The sequence below is a fragment of the Lucilia sericata genome, unplaced genomic scaffold, assembly GCF_015586225.1.
Source record: "Lucilia sericata isolate MDLA Ls3-8-SP2 unplaced genomic scaffold, ASM1558622v1 Contig000698F_arrow, whole genome shotgun sequence".
In the NCBI taxonomy this organism is placed as follows: domain Eukaryota; kingdom Metazoa; phylum Arthropoda; class Insecta; order Diptera; family Calliphoridae; genus Lucilia; species Lucilia sericata.
Genome location: NW_023994701.1, coordinates 93,348 through 110,340, shown reverse-complemented (window position 1 = coordinate 110,340; position 16,993 = coordinate 93,348). Strand labels below are relative to the sequence as shown.

The following is a 16,993-nucleotide window of genomic DNA, read 5'->3' as shown; positions in this document are numbered from 1 at the left end:
TTGAACGCTCATTGCTGGCTCAGAAATACGAGTACAGTGATGAACATAAACAAGTTTTGAATTGATCTACAAATTCTTATGATGGTCGGTCCATAATTGACCCTATTCTCCATATAAGATCCCCTTCAGAAAATTACAAGCTTACAAATTCGAGTACAGTAATGAAATTCGACATAAGCTACTTTTATAAGAAAGTAAATCTTTCTATCTAAATACATGGGGATGGGTGGGTAACTGACCCTACCTACCACATAAGGTGCCCTTCAGGATAATAAATTGCTCATTTAAAATACGAGTATAACTAGCTAAGTACTAGCTTAAAAATACGAGTACAACCAAAATCGCTCAACAAAATTTTATGATCCTATCACCTTCCTCCTATAAAAGGCCTTCTTGAGGAAATAACTTTTATTTTCGTGAATTACAAATACGATGAAATTTTTTTTTTTGTATAATTGGACCAGCACTCAGGGGATGACCCCTACTTATGCGAAGCATTGTGTTGGAACTAAGAAAATAGGTTGTGGGAAGTAGGATAGAGGGAGTAGTGTTTGTGGACATTTGATTTAAATCTTCTTATATCGAAAGTGGCAGGGAATACCTCTGTAGGAAGTTTATTCCACATACGAACAGTGCGGCTGAAGAATAAATTTTCCCTGTAGTGTGTTGTGCGGTCCACTGGTCAATCTACCACAAATGGGTGTGTTCTTGAAGAAATACGTGTGTACAAGAATATACGAGTATCGGGAGCAAGTTCCCTAATTTCAAAGGAACACATTCCATTGTAGTATCGATAGAACAGTGAAATAACTCTACACCAATAGAGTTAGATATCCTACTGTCACCGATAAGTACCTTCGCCCTCTCCTGTACGCGGTCGAGTAGCTCCAAAATAGACTTCGAAGCTGCGGCCCATACATGAGAGTTGTATTCCATTTTCGGTCGGATATAAGTGGAGTAAATAGTAAGAAGATTAGATGGAGTGAAGTATGTCTTACACCGTTTCAAAAAACCGAGACACTTGAATGCTTCTTTCGACACTTGAAAAATGTGTTTAGTCCAGCGGACATCGCACGTCGTCAAATTGCGCCTCATTGCCCCAATCTCTATTGGACGGTCATTTTCAGGATTATTAGCCTCTCCCTTTTTAGGAATTGGCGTTACATTTGCAATCTTCCAGCATTCAGGAAATTTGCCGGCATGGTATAGAATGCTGAAAAGATTAGCTAATGGACGAGCTAGCGTCGAAGAGCACTGCTTCAAGACCAGTGCCCTTAAGCCCTATTCCAAATATCAGCCTGATGTTTATTCCCTTTAGGGCATACGATTTGATGGTGGGTATATACGATTCTGCATAGCCGAATATAACATTCTCGTTATAGGTCGTTTTGCCACTATTTCGTTATTTAAATGTTACTTTTAGATAGTTTCTAAAATTATAAAACTCACGTGGTGCATTTTAACAATGACAGAATTAAAATATGAAATACACAGGTCGACAAATTTTTAACCCAGAGACCAAAGTATACTTTTCTAAAGTTTTGATTTGTTCTGAATCCGAATCAGGCTTCAGAACTTCCTCAGATACATTACATCTGGGATTTGAGATATTGGGTTCTGAAGTTTGAAAAAATGTAATTTTTGGCCCTTTGTTTATAAAATGGTGTATGCCTTCTGTAAGTCCATCATATCAACTTTAAAATAAATGCTTATCTTCTCACTTCTTGGAGATATCTTCACCTAAAATGGATTCAGCGCGGCTCAATGCTTTATAAAAGTATGACTTGGTCTCAAGATTTCCACTCTTTTCAAAGTTAGTCGGTGGGTAATTTAAAGACGTCTTCGAAAAATGTTGCTAAAATGTTTAAAAGTAGACAACTGCTGTTATGTAATGTTAACATTTAACTGTTAAACATCGTTTAGTTATATCCTTTTAAGGACACTTTACATTAACACTTTCACACATAGATGGCGCTATACATTGAATTCCAAATAAGGCGGAGCTTAAAATCTAGGGGTAGTTTTTTTTATACAATTATTCAGATCTAATATTAGTATAACATTATTCCTTCCAAATAGTTTTATCAATCAATTTTCTTTTTGTTTCACACTTTTTGTTTGTGTTGTAATCTTTTAGCTCTTTTAGGTGTAGATAACGTTATACGCAGAAGGAAATATAAATATTAGCAAAAATAAAAATTCACTAGAAAATATTATTTAATGGAAGTAACTAAGTTAATAACATTTATTAGTATTGAACTTGAAATCGATAACGTCGCACGTAATTGCTGATAAAATAATAATTAAAATATTTAATTATTAGAGGCAATTAAAGTAGCAGCACTATGTTGGACACGACAATTATATATTCATTTTTTTTCTAGTAGTTTGAATAATAACGTTTTGAATTCTTTACATACTGTGTGCTAAAGAAATTTATTTTTTTTTTTTAATTTACAACCGTTAAATAATTTACGTTTAAAATGTCAATGCAACTTTACCTATTAACGTTTTTCAAGTGATTAATGTTTTGTTTTATTCTTGTTTTGCCATAATGTTTACCATTTGAGACAGGAGAGAAGAATTTTGTTAAATAATATACAAATACAACGAATATCGATATTTTTTATGTTCACTACTTTAACATTTTATATGAAAGCTATTTAAAAGAATGTCTTCGTTTAACAAGTAATAGTGTTATATTCGGCTATATCAAATCTTATATATCACCACAACCTGTGTCGTATCAGAGTAATTTTGGGGACAAAATTCTTTAATGTACAATTATGGACTGGATTATGGGTAGAACCATGAAGATCCTATGGGGTGACCCTGATGAGAGCAAGACGAAAAATCTCCTCAAAATGAGCAAGTCTGAAGTTAGTATGATGGTACGTATTCTGAGTGGACACACATGTCTACGAGCACATCTATGCAAAATTGGACGTGCGGATTCAGACGAATGTAGAGCATGTGGAGAGGACAGTGAAACTCTGGAGCACTTTCTTTGCCACTGCCAGGCAATCGTCGAAGTTAGATCCAAGTATCTTGGAAGTGATGTTATTCCGGAAATAACATTCCTGACTAACACTGATTGGAAGATTCTTAGGAATTACGTTCAGGAAACTGAGTTTCTGAACACTGAAAAATAATTCTTTCGGTTTTTTTTTCATGATAAGGAGCGCACAACAGGCCCGATAGTGCCCTAGGTGTATTTCTTCGGATTTGATGTAGTATATGTACATCCTTCTATCGACCTATCTACCTACCTACCATTATGGACCGGAACTTTCGATTCCGTTCTCTTTACATGAAGCTAAATTCACTAAAATTTTAAAAAAAGTATTAATGAATACATTCGTTTTATTAACATTCAGGTTCATAAATTTCATATTTTAGATATTGTGTTGATTGATAACATTTTTTTTCGAACTACATATCATTATTCTTCGATAAGAAATTACAATAGAAATAACAATAAATAATTGCATGTGAATTCATTTAATTAGCAGAGTAATAACCCATTTTTTAAAAAAAATTTTATTAACGTAGACAAACATGTGATATTGTTTTAATGAATCAGTTTAATGGCGATAATATTAATTTCGTCAGTTATATAAAGAAGTGTGTATATTGCTTATCAAAAATACACATTTATTGTATTATTATTTTCATATAAGTAAATATAAATAATTATAATTGGTCTCAACTAGCGCCAACTCAAAGTGATTATAAAATATTTATTAAGTTGATATATTTAAAAGGAGTGTTTGTTTGACACAACACAAACATTATTTAAATTTTTATTTGATTCAGTCGATTTTGTTTAATATTTTTTTACTAAATAATAAAATTTCTTTTCATTTCACTGCAATCTATTTTGTTTTCTTTTTTGGTTAAATATCATTTGGAAATATTTTAATCGAATATCTGTTGATAGTGCTGTATCAAAAGTCGGTCAAGATAAGTGTGTCCATCTGTTAAAAACATTTAATCGGGTATATTTTTATATCCACCATCAAAAACGATAGTGTCATTCCGTGTGTAACACATCGAAATACTGTTCAGTGACCTCATAAAGTATGTATATATATTCTGGGTCCTCGTAATATTCTAAGACGATCTAGCTATGTCTGTACGTCCGCCTGTAGTTGGCGTCCACAAAAATAGAGATAGGGACTTGAAATGTTCCCAAATATTCATTAGGTATTGATCAGAAAATGTTGGTATGGAAAATTGGCAAAATTGGACAACAATTTTACATAGCCCCCATGCAAATGTGAACCAAAAACAAGTCTTGTACGACCCCAAAACTCTTTACTACCCGTACCCCCATAAAAGGTCTCCATCAGAAAACAAGTAAGAAAGTATAGTCGGGCTTGGCCGACCATATGATACCCTACACCAGTTATGAATATTAACTATGATTTATTTTTCATAATAAAGCATTTATCTTGAATATTACCTTGATTCCGATTTATTTAAGCAATTTATTGACGAAAAACTTATTTTCTAAAAGAGGCTTTATATGGGGGATAGGAGCAAATGTGGGCCGATCCCTATAAAATGGTCTGGATAGATTTGTATTTATATAATATTTGTCTGTGCTAAATTTCATTGCAATATCACTGCTAATAAATGAATTGCGGATATTCAAGTCACTTTCAGAGGTGGGCTTTGTATGGGGGCTAGGGTCAAATGAAGTCCGATCATTTCGAAATTCGGCAAGGTCATCAATGCTTGTATAAAACTTAATTGTGCGAACTTTCATCGAGATATATTTATATTATACATAATTATGAGCTCAAAAGCAATTTTCGGGGTGTTCAGTTGTATGGGAGCTAGGTGAAATAATGGACCGATTTTAACCATTTCCAATACGCTTGGTCCTTGGGTCAACAAAAACGTGTATTCCAAATTTCATGAAATTATCTTCAAAATTGCGACCTGTACTTTGATAACAACGTTTATATGGACACATGGACGGTCGGACGGACGAACATCGTTAAATCGACTCAAAAAGTGATTCTGAGTCCATCGGTATACTTTAAGGTGGGTATAGTACTAATATTTTAATGCGTTACAAACATCAGCACAAACGCGTTATACCCTTCCCACTATAGTGGTGTAGGGTATAAATACTTTAACGCACATAACTGTACGATCATAAAAATAAGAGTACGGCGATGACTTTTGATCTTACGAGGATCGGTCTATAATTGACCCTACTCTTCGTATAAGATTGCCTCCAGAAAATGATTCAACGCTCACTACTGGCTTTTGAATGCAGCGACGAAATTCAACACAAACATGATTTGTATTAAACAAAATCGTTCTACCAAATCTTACGATTGTTTGATTCATAATTGACCCTACCCCCGATACTACCCTTACAAGATCCCCTTCAGAAAATTGCTAACTCTCAGTAATTGCTTAAAAGTACTAGTAGACATATCAAGTTTTTTATATGAGCCAAAATCTCCTTACCAAATTTTATGATGATCGATCCATAAGTGACTCTACTCCTCATTTAAGGTCCCCTTCAGTAAATGACTTTAATGTTCATTTCTTTCTTAAAAATTACAGGATCTGTCAATAATTAATCCTAACGCTGTATAAGGTAACTTAAAGAAAATTATTTAAAGGTCTTTACTGGCTTAAAAATACGACAAAAATAATTTGCATTTAAAAACAAGTTAGAAACTATAGTCGGGCGTGGCCGATCATACGATACTCTACACCAATTACGAATATTAAATGTGATTCATTTTCAATAATAATGCATTTATGTTGAATCTTACATAGGTTCCAAATAGTGTCTGTTCATTTACGCTTGTATGCTGGCTAGGAGAATTATTTTTCAACAGTCTTCGTCATTGGATCCAGAGAAGAGTATGTGACAAATTTAAAAAATTTTATTGAAAATAATTGAATAAGAAAGTGGCAAAAATGGGTCCGAACCTTCTAAAATTTATTGTCGAAATTTATGTTTATATAACTCTTATTTGTGCCAAATTTTATCGTCATACTGGTGTTTGTAAGTGAATTGTGAACATTCAAGAAATTTTTTGAAGGGGACTTTGTATGGGGACAAGGGTCAAATGAGGCCTGATCATTACGAAAATTGACAGTGTTATTTAGGATTATATAAAAGTAAGTTTTGCCAATTTATGTTGAAATACTAGAACATTTAACATAATTATGAGCTCAGAAGCCCTATTTGGGGCTACGGTTGTATGGGGGCTAGGTGAAATAATTGACCGATTCCAACCATTTTCAATAGCGTTCGGTACGATTGGTACACTTTAAGGTGGGTGTAGGATCAATCTTTTTGGTTGTTACAAACATCAGCACAAACGCATAATACCCTCTCCACTATGGTGGTGTAGGGTATAATTAATATTTTTAATTCGGAATAGCACTGTCTATAGTTAAACCCTCATTAATGGACCTCTTTCAAATATTACCCTGATGTTTATATAATATTGGTATATGATAATAAAATATTCATAAATATCATGTTTTTTTTTTTTCATATATAAGTCTAGTTACTCCCCATTACTTACATAAAAAATCGAAATAAGATACGAATACAGCGATAAAATTCGAAACAAATAATTGTTCTATAAATAGATGAGGCTAGGTCCATAAGTAGGTAGGTTACGTGGGTGCTCGCTAGCAAGCGAGTTTACTCGGAGGCCTCGTGGCCCATTGTGATACCCTTAGAATTACCATTCCCTAATAATGAGAGAATGGTTTCCCTCCCTAATTTCGTTGAGTACTTGGTTCATTCGGTCTCCGTGTGCTCCGGTGCTATTAATAAAACCGATCATGTTTATTAATGACACATCTCTGAGACAGTCTAGATCATGGAAAAGAGCTCTACCAAGATAAAGTAGTCCATAAGTTCTCCCGGATTTTAAAGAGTGATTATTTTTTACAAACAAATCTATTTAGTCTACTTTTATCATAATACTCAACATTTGGAACGATAAGAGAGATGATATGGGGGACAGGGTCAATTAAGGGCCGATGCTAAAAACATTTGCTAGAAAAATATGGTTCCTATAAAAGTTTTTTTGTTAAATTCGTATTAGTGTTAAAATTTTTTCTGAAAGAAATCTTAGATAAGAGTAGAGTTACGAACCGATCGTCATGAGCTTTTGTAATACCCTACACTACTATAGGGGGAGGGTATTATGCATTTGCGCTTATGTTTGTAACACCCAAAAATTTGTGCCCTAGACAAACCCTAAAGTATTCCAATCGGCTTGGAATTACTTTATGAGTCGATTAAGCCATGTCCTTCTGTCTGTCTTTCCGTCTGTCTTGTGCGCTAAGTACAGGTCGCAATTTTCAAGATAATTGGAAGAAATTTGGCTCGTACACCTTTTTTGGTCCGAGATCGAAGCCTAATGAAAATGGTTAAAATCGGTGCAAAATAGCAAAAATAGCCCTCATACAACTGAACACCCGGCAAAAGGGCTTTGAACTCATACAAATCTATTCACAAAATTTTATCGGGATAGGTCCATTAAGTCTCTTTTAAGAAAATTGGTTTTTGGTCCATAATTATGAAAAATAAATTACATTTAATATTCATAACTGGTATAGGCTATCATATGGTCGGTCACGACCGACTATACTTTCTTAATTGTTTTAATTTAAAGTGATCACAGATTTTGGCTAATTTCTTCATTGGTATTATATGTGAGGAAATACAATCAATTGTTTACAGATGTTCATTACTTCCTCAATTAAGTTTTGTTAAAAGATCATAGAAAATTTAAGTTATAACAGATTTTTAATTATAGCCTTTTATTAATCACAAAAAAACTAGGATACCCTGGCAATACTTTATAAATAATTAGGTACAACTAATAATTATAATTATTTATTAAGATAACGTACGGAAATATACAAAACAACAATAAATAACAAAACTTATAATAACAATTATATTTATCGTTTAACAATAAAAATGCAAACGTCAAATTAAATAATATTAAACTTAACATCTATTTTGGTATGCTTAACATTATGATCATTTAGAAATTACTTTAAAAGTATTAGGGTACATTTAAAGATTTGTTAAAATTCAAATTCCTAAATGCCTATATTAAGAACTAAAGCACATAGCTCCACGATTTTTCAACCAAGGCAATAGTGCTTCGGCATGTTTGCGATAACGATCATTGGAATACATTAATTTCTTAAATGCTAAACCTGCATCTGAATCGCCAAGAAAATTCTCTAAATTAGCATTATCAGTAGGATCTAAAAGTACAGCACCCATAACACCAGTTACCGTTGAATAACCCCATATACCATATTTATATAACATTGAGTGTATTTCCGTTAAGGAGGGAATACGTTGCGAATATTTTAACAATTTAAGATTTTCCACCAGATTATCATGATAGAATTTGATAAAATAATCAAATTTGTTTATCTTGAGTTCATATTGGGTTGAAGATAACAAAAAATAGAATAGGTCTTGAGCGGGAGAACCATATTTTGCCATTTGAAAATCAATTAAATAGGTTTCTTTGATTTTACCGAAAGCATCGTACTGGAACATAACATTATTTGACCAACAATCACCATGATTTAGAACATTAAATTCCTTTGGATTGTGTTTGGCGGCCTTATAAAATTCATCAATCATTTCAGTGTTGCTAGCATTCTGAAAATGAAATTAAAATAGTTATTAGTAATACGTCATTGGAGTGTAACTAATAGTTACTTACTAGATCTTCTGCATACTCATTATAGTTGCTGTAGTTCTTAGCACAGTCAATAAATATATGGCCCATACCCTCAAACATAGTCTTCATGAGTTCTTTGGTTTCTTCTTGAAAATAACCCTCTAAATATTTCTTCTCGTATGGACCTCTCTTTTCAACCAGAACTGCAGAAGCAGCGTGCCATTGAGCTAATTTTTTCAAAACACACTTTGTATGTTCCATATTCAGACCCTCCAGACGATTGGCATTTTTGAAACCTCGTGGACATAAATTTTCCAATAGAATATATTGTTGTTTGGTGGGTAAGTTATAAGATTTAGCGCCAAAATTTACTTTTACCCCTACATCAGCATAAAGTTTTTCAAATGCGGGCACTATATCATCATACATGCACTTTTCAATATCGAATATATCATGACCTTTCATCATTTCACGTATTTGTTCATTGTCATGATTGACTTTTAGCATAAAGCTTAGAGATTTTGTTGATAAATCTAAAAATAAAATTAATTTATTCTGTAAATATTTATTATATATTTATTGCACAAACGCCCCTACCTTTCAATTCAACTTCTATTTCCACTTTTAACATAACTGTGGCATAATTTTCTCCTGCTGCCGCACCAGGTTTAACTATAAACTCTTTAATATTTTTAAAATTTTCAATATTTTGTTGTAAGATATTTTCAAATAGTTTAGCTTCGATCCATTTTGGTACGGGTCCAGGTGTGCCGTTTGTTTCTCCCGTCATATTTAAGTTTCTTTAATTAAAATTTCAAAATTAAAATGTATGTACTTCTATTCGCTCTCAGAGCTTATTAATGACTGCTATAGCTGTTAGAATAAACGTAAATTTATATGGTGTTTTCTGATATGAAAACGTAAATATTTAGTAGTATTATTTAATTTATCAATTTATTTTGAAATTATTAAACGTTTTTAATAGCATTATTTTTTTGTCAGTCATTGTGTTGTAGCTGATTTAAATTTTTCATTTCATTTCTCTAGATAATACAATAATATTAGTTGTTTAAGTACTAAATATTCTCCTAAAATATACCAGTTTTACAACAAGTGCTTTCAATATATTTCTTTAATTATAATGGCTCTTACATTTAAATATAACAGAATATTTCATATTTATTTTAATTATATTTTATAATAAAAGGCTTAATTGAAAGGGTCTAATATCTTCTTCAGATCAGTAGGAGTTTGTGAAAATTTGTAACAATTAGTAACAACTTTTGGTTATTGAACAGAGCCATTATTATACATCGACATTTATATGAATATCAGAGTGAAGACCTGTTATGGACTGAACGTTTCTGAATTTAAATGAGTAATTAATTTTATAAAACAACAAATTTATTCGAGATTTGTCTAATAATTTATATACCCACCAAAAAAAAAGATGGGCGGTATATTGATTATGTCATTCCGTTTGTAACACATCGAAATATTGGTTATAGACCTACAAAAGTATATATATTCCTGTTCCTTATTAAATTATAAGACGATGTCCGGTAGGAGCTAGACAGGTTGAATAACAGTTTGCAAAAATATTCTGTATTAATAAGATTTAGATGGTATTGAAAATGAACAATATTAGTCAACGTTTTCGGATAGCCCCCACACAAGTGGGCCCCCGAAAAACAGCATTAAGCATAACTATTTTAAAATAATAACAAACAAGTTTCATATGATCCAAAATCTCTCCACGAAATTATATGAGAATCGGTCTACGATGAAATTCGACACACATAAGATTTATGCGAGCCAAAATGTCTCTATAAATTTTTTTTGAGAATCGGCCCATACATAATTGACCCTACCCCCCATATAAGGTCCACTACAGAAAATGACTTTAACGCTATTTACTGGTTAAAAATACGAGTATAGCGATGAAATTTGACATATGTAAGTATGTTTCTTACGAGCCAACACCTCTTTACTGCCTTTTATGAAAATCGGCATAAGTGCCCCTTCAGAAATTTACTTTAACGCTCATTACTGGCTTAAAAATACGAGTAAAGCGATGAAGTTCAAGACAGATAAATTTTATATGAGCCAAAATCTCTCTACCAAATTTAGTGAGGAACAGAAAATTGCTTAAACGATCATTGTAATACAGTTATAAAATTCCTCATAAGAAGCTTTTATACGAACGTTAATCTCGCTACCGAATTTGTATCGGTATCTCACCCTACTCCCCATATAATCCCCTTTCGGAAAATTACTTTAACGTTAATTACTGGCATACAAATACAAGTACAGCGATGATATTCAATGTATACATGTTATATATGAACCAAAATCGGTATACAAAATGTCATGAGGATCGATCAATAATTGACCCTACCGCTCATATAAGGTCCTCTTTAGAAAATTTGATGAGGAGGTTTCAGAAAATTACTAGTACACCGATGAAAATTGACATAAAAAAGTTTATGTTCCTAAATAAATCTTTATTCCGAATTTAATCAGGATTGATCTATAACTGACCCTAGCCCCTATATAAGGTTCCCTTCAGGAAAGGGGTTTGCTTATTAAAATACGTGTAAAAATTTGACTTAAACGAGTTCTATATAAAATAAAATGTATGTACAAAATTTTTGTACGTTCAACATTTCAGCTCTCTAGCTTGTTCCGTTTGAACTCAATCGTTTTTCAACTGACAGACAAACATACGGACATGTCGGGATCGTCTTAGAATCTAATGAGAACCCTGAATAAACATATGTATATACTTTTAGCAGTCTTAGACCAATATTTCGATGCGTTATAAACTAAATGACAAAATACTATACCCCCATCTTTTTTGATTTTGGGTATAAAAATAGTGTATTTTGGTTCACATGGCTTACTTTTCGATTAATCGATGACAAAAATCGATTTCACAAAATAATCGATTAATAACCATAATCGAAGTCGATTTACCAAAGCGTTGTGAAACTAATACAATTATTTTCCTTGGTTAGCCAAATATGATATGGTGAAATATCTTGATCACTTCAAATGTTTATATCTCACTCTTTCAGTACTGTTTATAACTAAATATACTTTATGTTTAATTAATGCGCCTACATAATATTAGTATTTTTATACCAAACATCAAAAAAGATGAGGAGTATATTGATTTTGTCATTCCGTTTGTAACACATCGAAATATTGGTCATAGACCCACAAAAGTATAAATATTCTGTATCCATATTAAATTCTAAGACGATCTAGCCATGTCCGTTCGTCTGTCCGTCTGTCTGTTGAAAACACGATAGAGTCCGAACGGAATGAGCTAGAGGGTTAAAATTTTCCACAAATATTATCCATAAGTATTTGTTTGGTATTGAAAATGGGCCATATCGGTCGACGTTTTTGGATAGCCCCCATACAACTGGACCACCGCAAAACTGCCTTAACGGGCATATATGTTTTAAAAGTGTACCTATAGCGATGAAATTTTATGATTATCGGTCCATAATTGACCTACACCCTATATGAGGTCCCCTTCAGAAAATGACTTTAACACTCATTACTGTCTCAAAAATACGAGTAAAGCGATGAAATTCAACACACATAAGTTATATACGAGTTTAAATCTCTCTACCAAATGTATTGAGAATCGGTCCATAATTGACCCTACCTGCATTCAGAAAATTACTTTAACCATCATTTCTGGCTTAAAAATTCTTGTACAGTAATGGAATTTTATATAAGAAACTTTTATAGGAACTTAAATCTTCAACAAAAATAAATTTCATATGAGCCAAAAACTCCCTACCAAATTTTATGATTATCGGTCCATAATTGACCTACACCCTTCCCCCCTTCAGAAAATTATTTTAACGCTCATTAATCGCTTTAAAATACGAGTAAGTGTCTTACTAGCCAAAACCTCTCTACAAAATTTTATGTGGATCGGTTCATAATTGACTCTACCCCCCATATAAGGTCCCCTTCAGAAAATGACTTTAACACTCATTGCTGGCTAAAAAATACGACTAAAGCGATGAAATTCGACACACATAAGTTTTAAACGAGTTTAAATCTCTCTACCAAATTTATTGAGGATCGGTCCATAATTGACCCTAACCGCATTCAGAAAATTACTTTAACCATCATTTCTGGCTTAAAAATACGTGTACAGTTATGTAATTTTATATAAGAAACTTTTATAGGAACATTAATCTTCCTACCGAATTTCATGCGGAAAGTGTAGGTAATTTACCCTACCCACCCATATATAAGCCTGCCTCCAGAAAATTACTTTAACGCTAATTACTGACATAAAAATGCGAGTACAGTGATGAGTGATGATGATGTTAGGGGAGCATTCCTTTTATGGCATACGGTTTGATGGTGGGTATATGAGATTTGCCACAGCCGAATATAACACTCTCTTGCTGATAATTACAACAATATATACAATTTAATTTGTTTAATTATTTAATCGAATAAAACTATTGTTGATAGAACGTTATATTTATAAATATTAGTTACAGTGAGGAAAATATAATGGGTTTATGTTGGTGTTTGTAACGTTTCACTTAATTAGTCGTATATTCTGGAAGATAAGTTTTATTTGTATGAGTTTTAAGATTTTAATTTTTGGTCTTGACTATACTATATTTTAATTTGATAAATACATAATTATATTAGTAAAATAATTACTTATATGTGAATGAAATAATTTGTCTATAATTTCTATTATAAATAATATTTGTTGAAAAAACTTGATAAATGTTTGTACATATTTGCAGTGCAATCTGATATGAAGACGTCCATCATTGCTTCAAAATTCTGATATTTTAAATGAAAATACAACAATTTTATTTTGAGACACTTTTAAGAGTTTAAAAGATTGCAAGAGATCTTTATTTGCTAAAATTGTTAAATAAGCAAATTGATAATAGCGACGATAAGTCAGAGAGTGTAGTCGGTTAAGCCCGACTATATGATATATATGACCAATATTATTTTCGAAAGTGAGTGTTGTGTTGGAAATTACAAAATTGAATTTTATTTCGATACCGACATTTTATGCAAGATTTTTTCCATTAGTGGGGACATATATAGGACTGAAATGTAGTTATAGATTCATCTTGATAAAATTCGGGTTGTTAAATTTATTAAAATTTAATTATTTTTGTTTTATATGAACCTATGACCAGTTATAAATAATAAATATCTCGTAACTGATTTTTTCGTAATATTTACGAAAATTTCGTATATAATACGATATATTATTTAATCAAACCCTTCTCTAATAGGAATCGAAACAAATAAAAACTACTTAAGTAATATTTAATCTTTTTTATATAGTAATTACTACATAAAAAAAATTAAGTAGTCTCGATTGATAAGAATATGAACGATTTTACATGACAATGAAAATAATGACATTGAACTTAAACTTACAACTATAAAAATGTTTATTTTTTTATGAACTACAACATATCGCACCACGATAATTTAACCAAGGCAATAGTGCTTCCACATGCTTACGATAACGATCATTTGAATACATTAATTTCTTAAAAGTCAAACCAGCATCAGAGTCACCAACGAAATTCTCCAAACTGGCAGTATTTGTGGGATCCAATAGTACGGCTGCCATAACACCAGTTGCCGTCGAATAACCCCAAATACCATATTTGAACAACATTATGTGTATATCCTTTAATGATGGTATCTTTTTGCTGTATTTCAACAATTTAAGATTTTCCATTAGTTGGTCATGATAAAATTTGATAAAATAATCAAATTGTTTTATTTTGATTTCATATTTGGTAGACGATATTAGAAAATAGTATAAATCCTGAGCAGGTGTACCATATTTTGACATTTGGAAATCAATTAAATAGGTTTCCTTAATTTTACCGAAAGCATCGTATTGAAACATAACATTATTGGACCAACAATCACCATGATTTAAAACATTAAATTCATTGGAATCTGGTATAGCCGTTTTATATAACTCATCAACCAGTTTATTGTCCAAAGAGTCCTATGGAATCAAATAAGTATTATTAATATTTGTAATAATTCATATGTTATATAACAAACTATTTACCAGATCAGCCGCATACTCTTCGTAATTGCTATAGTTTTTAGCACAGCTATTGAACACCTTTCCCATTCCCTCAAATACAGTTCTCATAGTTTCTTTGCTTTCCTCATGGAAATAACTTTTTATATATTTATCCTCGAATTGTCCTTTCACTGTAACATATACAGCGGAAGCAGCATGCCATTGAGCCAACTTCTTTAGGACACATTTTGTATGTTCGATATCGAGACCCTCCAAACGATTGGCATTTTTAAAACCACGTGTACACAAATTTTCCAATAGAATATATTGTTCTTTAGTGGGTAAATCATAAGATTTTGCACCAAATTTTACTTCAACACCAATGTCAGCATAAAGTTTTTCAAATTCCGGTACTATTTCATCATACATGCTTTTTTCAGTATCGAATACATCATGACCTTTCAACATTTCTCGTAATTGATCATTTTCATGATTGACTTTTAACATAAAACATAGAGATTTTGTGCTTAAATCTGGAAGGTAATATATAAATTAATCTAAATTACTCAAATAGTTTGATCACTTACCTTTCAGTTGAACTTCAATTTCCACCTTCAACATAACTGTGGCATAATTTTCACCTGCCCCAATACCGGGTTTAACTTTAAATTCTTTTATGCTCCTATAGTTTTCAACATTTTCTTTCAATAATTTCTCAAACAATTGGGCCTCGATCCATTTTGGTATTGCCGCTTTAGTACCATTTGTTTCATCAGCCATTGTATAATGTGTCTCGTTCTATTCACACCTAATGTTTATTAAAGACTACTCGAGTTTTTGAAAACTAATCTTATTATACATTATCTTTTTGACAATGTTTGCCAATAAGTACCTACGTATTACATTTGTATATAAAACACGGTACTAAAGTTATCAACATATTTGGGGAAATATATATATTCGCATGTAGTGTACTGATAAAAAAATGATTATTCGTTAGTTACTTAGTTTAAATTTTCTTTATAGTTATTTAAATGAAGGTAGGTCATAATTATTAACCCATTCTAGCCCGTTGTTTACTCATACGAATATAGGAACAACATTTGGTAAATTCTGAAATAATGGCATTAAAACAATCAGATCCCATGACAATTGAATATTCGCTCGGTATGACTCAAGCCTTATTCGTGCAAATATTGTCAACTGTATCAACTAAAAGTCTTTTTCCAAGGTAAAAACTATTGACCCAGTCAAATTGTTACAATAACAACAAAAAGTAAGATTTTAATAATCGACTATTCCGAATCTTATATTAATCAATTTATGTACATATAACTAAATTATGAACCGATTTCTTTAAAATTTAAAATAAAGAATGTTATTCATTTCTTAAAACAAACTATTTTTTGGCGAAATTTACCTCAATTCTATAATTTTAGAAAATTTATTGACAAACAAGAAAGAATGCTATATCCGGTATACCTGAAAAAGGTCCTATAAAGAAGTTTAATGGAGGCTTGATTCAGTAATGGACCCGGCACTACAAAATAGTACAGAATAGTAAACTAGTGAATAAACCCAGCAAAACGTTTCATTACCATGTAAGGAGTTAAAATGCTAAAATTTGAAATTTACTTTAACATGGTGTTGTCATTGGAGGCAAGTACTTACCACAATCGCTTACAAGTAATTAGAAAAAGTACGTAAAAGATTACTAATGAATTTGAAGGTATTTATATAAATAAGATGTTATAAGACTACTTATATACAATCAGGACGATAAGTAATAGTCATTGGAAAGTATGTTAATAGGTAAGTAGTTACAACTGAAAGTCATTACTGAGTTTTTGCTGGGAAGTTTACCAAAAAGTAATTTTTGATGAATTTTATTTAAATTTTTGAACTGTTTTTCTGCAATATGGGGTCAATTGTGTTCCGAAAATTTTGGTTTATATAAAACTAATTTCTGCTGAATTTCATCGCTTTTTATTGAGCCGCATGAAGTATTTTTTAAAATAGACCTTGTATGGGTCAATTATGAATCGATTGTCATCAAAATTGGTAGAGATTTGTTCTCCTACAAAACTTGTTTATGTTAAATATCATCACTATACTTGTATTAGTTATGAGCGTTAAAGTCACTTCCGAAGGGGACCTTATATGTGGGGAAGGATGAATTATGGACCGATCCTCATAAACTGGTATAGATATTTTAGTT

The 16,993-nt window shown here is 31.7% G+C and overlaps 2 protein-coding genes across 2 annotated transcripts; both read right to left on the bottom strand.

Annotated features, from left to right (window-relative positions):
• Positions 1–7,935: 7,935 nt before the first annotated feature.
• Positions 7,936–9,579, bottom strand: LOC119607504. The gene is made up of 3 exons (XM_037961448.1): positions 9,306–9,579; positions 8,751–9,241; positions 7,936–8,686 (listed from the first exon to the last, which is right to left on the bottom strand). The coding sequence occupies exons 1-3, from the start codon at positions 9,496–9,498 to the stop codon at positions 8,120–8,122; spliced, it is 1,251 nt and encodes a 416-aa protein (XP_037817376.1). The 5' UTR covers positions 9,499–9,579; the 3' UTR covers positions 7,936–8,119.
• Positions 9,580–13,255: 3,676 nt separating this feature from the next.
• On the bottom strand, positions 13,256–15,587 carry LOC119607516. The gene is made up of 3 exons (XM_037961460.1): positions 15,363–15,587; positions 14,818–15,308; positions 13,256–14,751 (listed from the first exon to the last, which is right to left on the bottom strand). Exons 1-3 carry the CDS (start codon positions 15,553–15,555, stop codon positions 14,185–14,187), a joined length of 1,251 nt encoding a protein of 416 aa, XP_037817388.1. The 5' UTR covers positions 15,556–15,587; the 3' UTR covers positions 13,256–14,184.
• Positions 15,588–16,993: the final 1,406 nt, after the last annotated feature.

Coding starts and splice junctions, on each gene's coding strand:
- LOC119607504 (XM_037961448.1), bottom strand. CDS start 9,498: ATGACGGGAGAAACAAACGGCACACCTGGACCCGTACCAAAATGGATC. Junction 9,242..9,305: donor AATAGAAGTTGAATTGAAAG/GTAGGGGCGTTT, acceptor TTTTATTTTTAG/ATTTATCAACAAAATCTCTA. Junction 8,687..8,750: donor ATGAGTATGCAGAAGATCTA/GTAAGTAACTAT, acceptor TTTCATTTTCAG/AATGCTAGCAACACTGAAAT.
- LOC119607516 (XM_037961460.1), bottom strand. CDS start 15,555: ATGGCTGATGAAACAAATGGTACTAAAGCGGCAATACCAAAATGGATC. Junction 15,309..15,362: donor AATTGAAGTTCAACTGAAAG/GTAAGTGATCAA, acceptor ATTACCTTCCAG/ATTTAAGCACAAAATCTCTA. Junction 14,752..14,817: donor AAGAGTATGCGGCTGATCTG/GTAAATAGTTTG, acceptor TTGATTCCATAG/GACTCTTTGGACAATAAACT.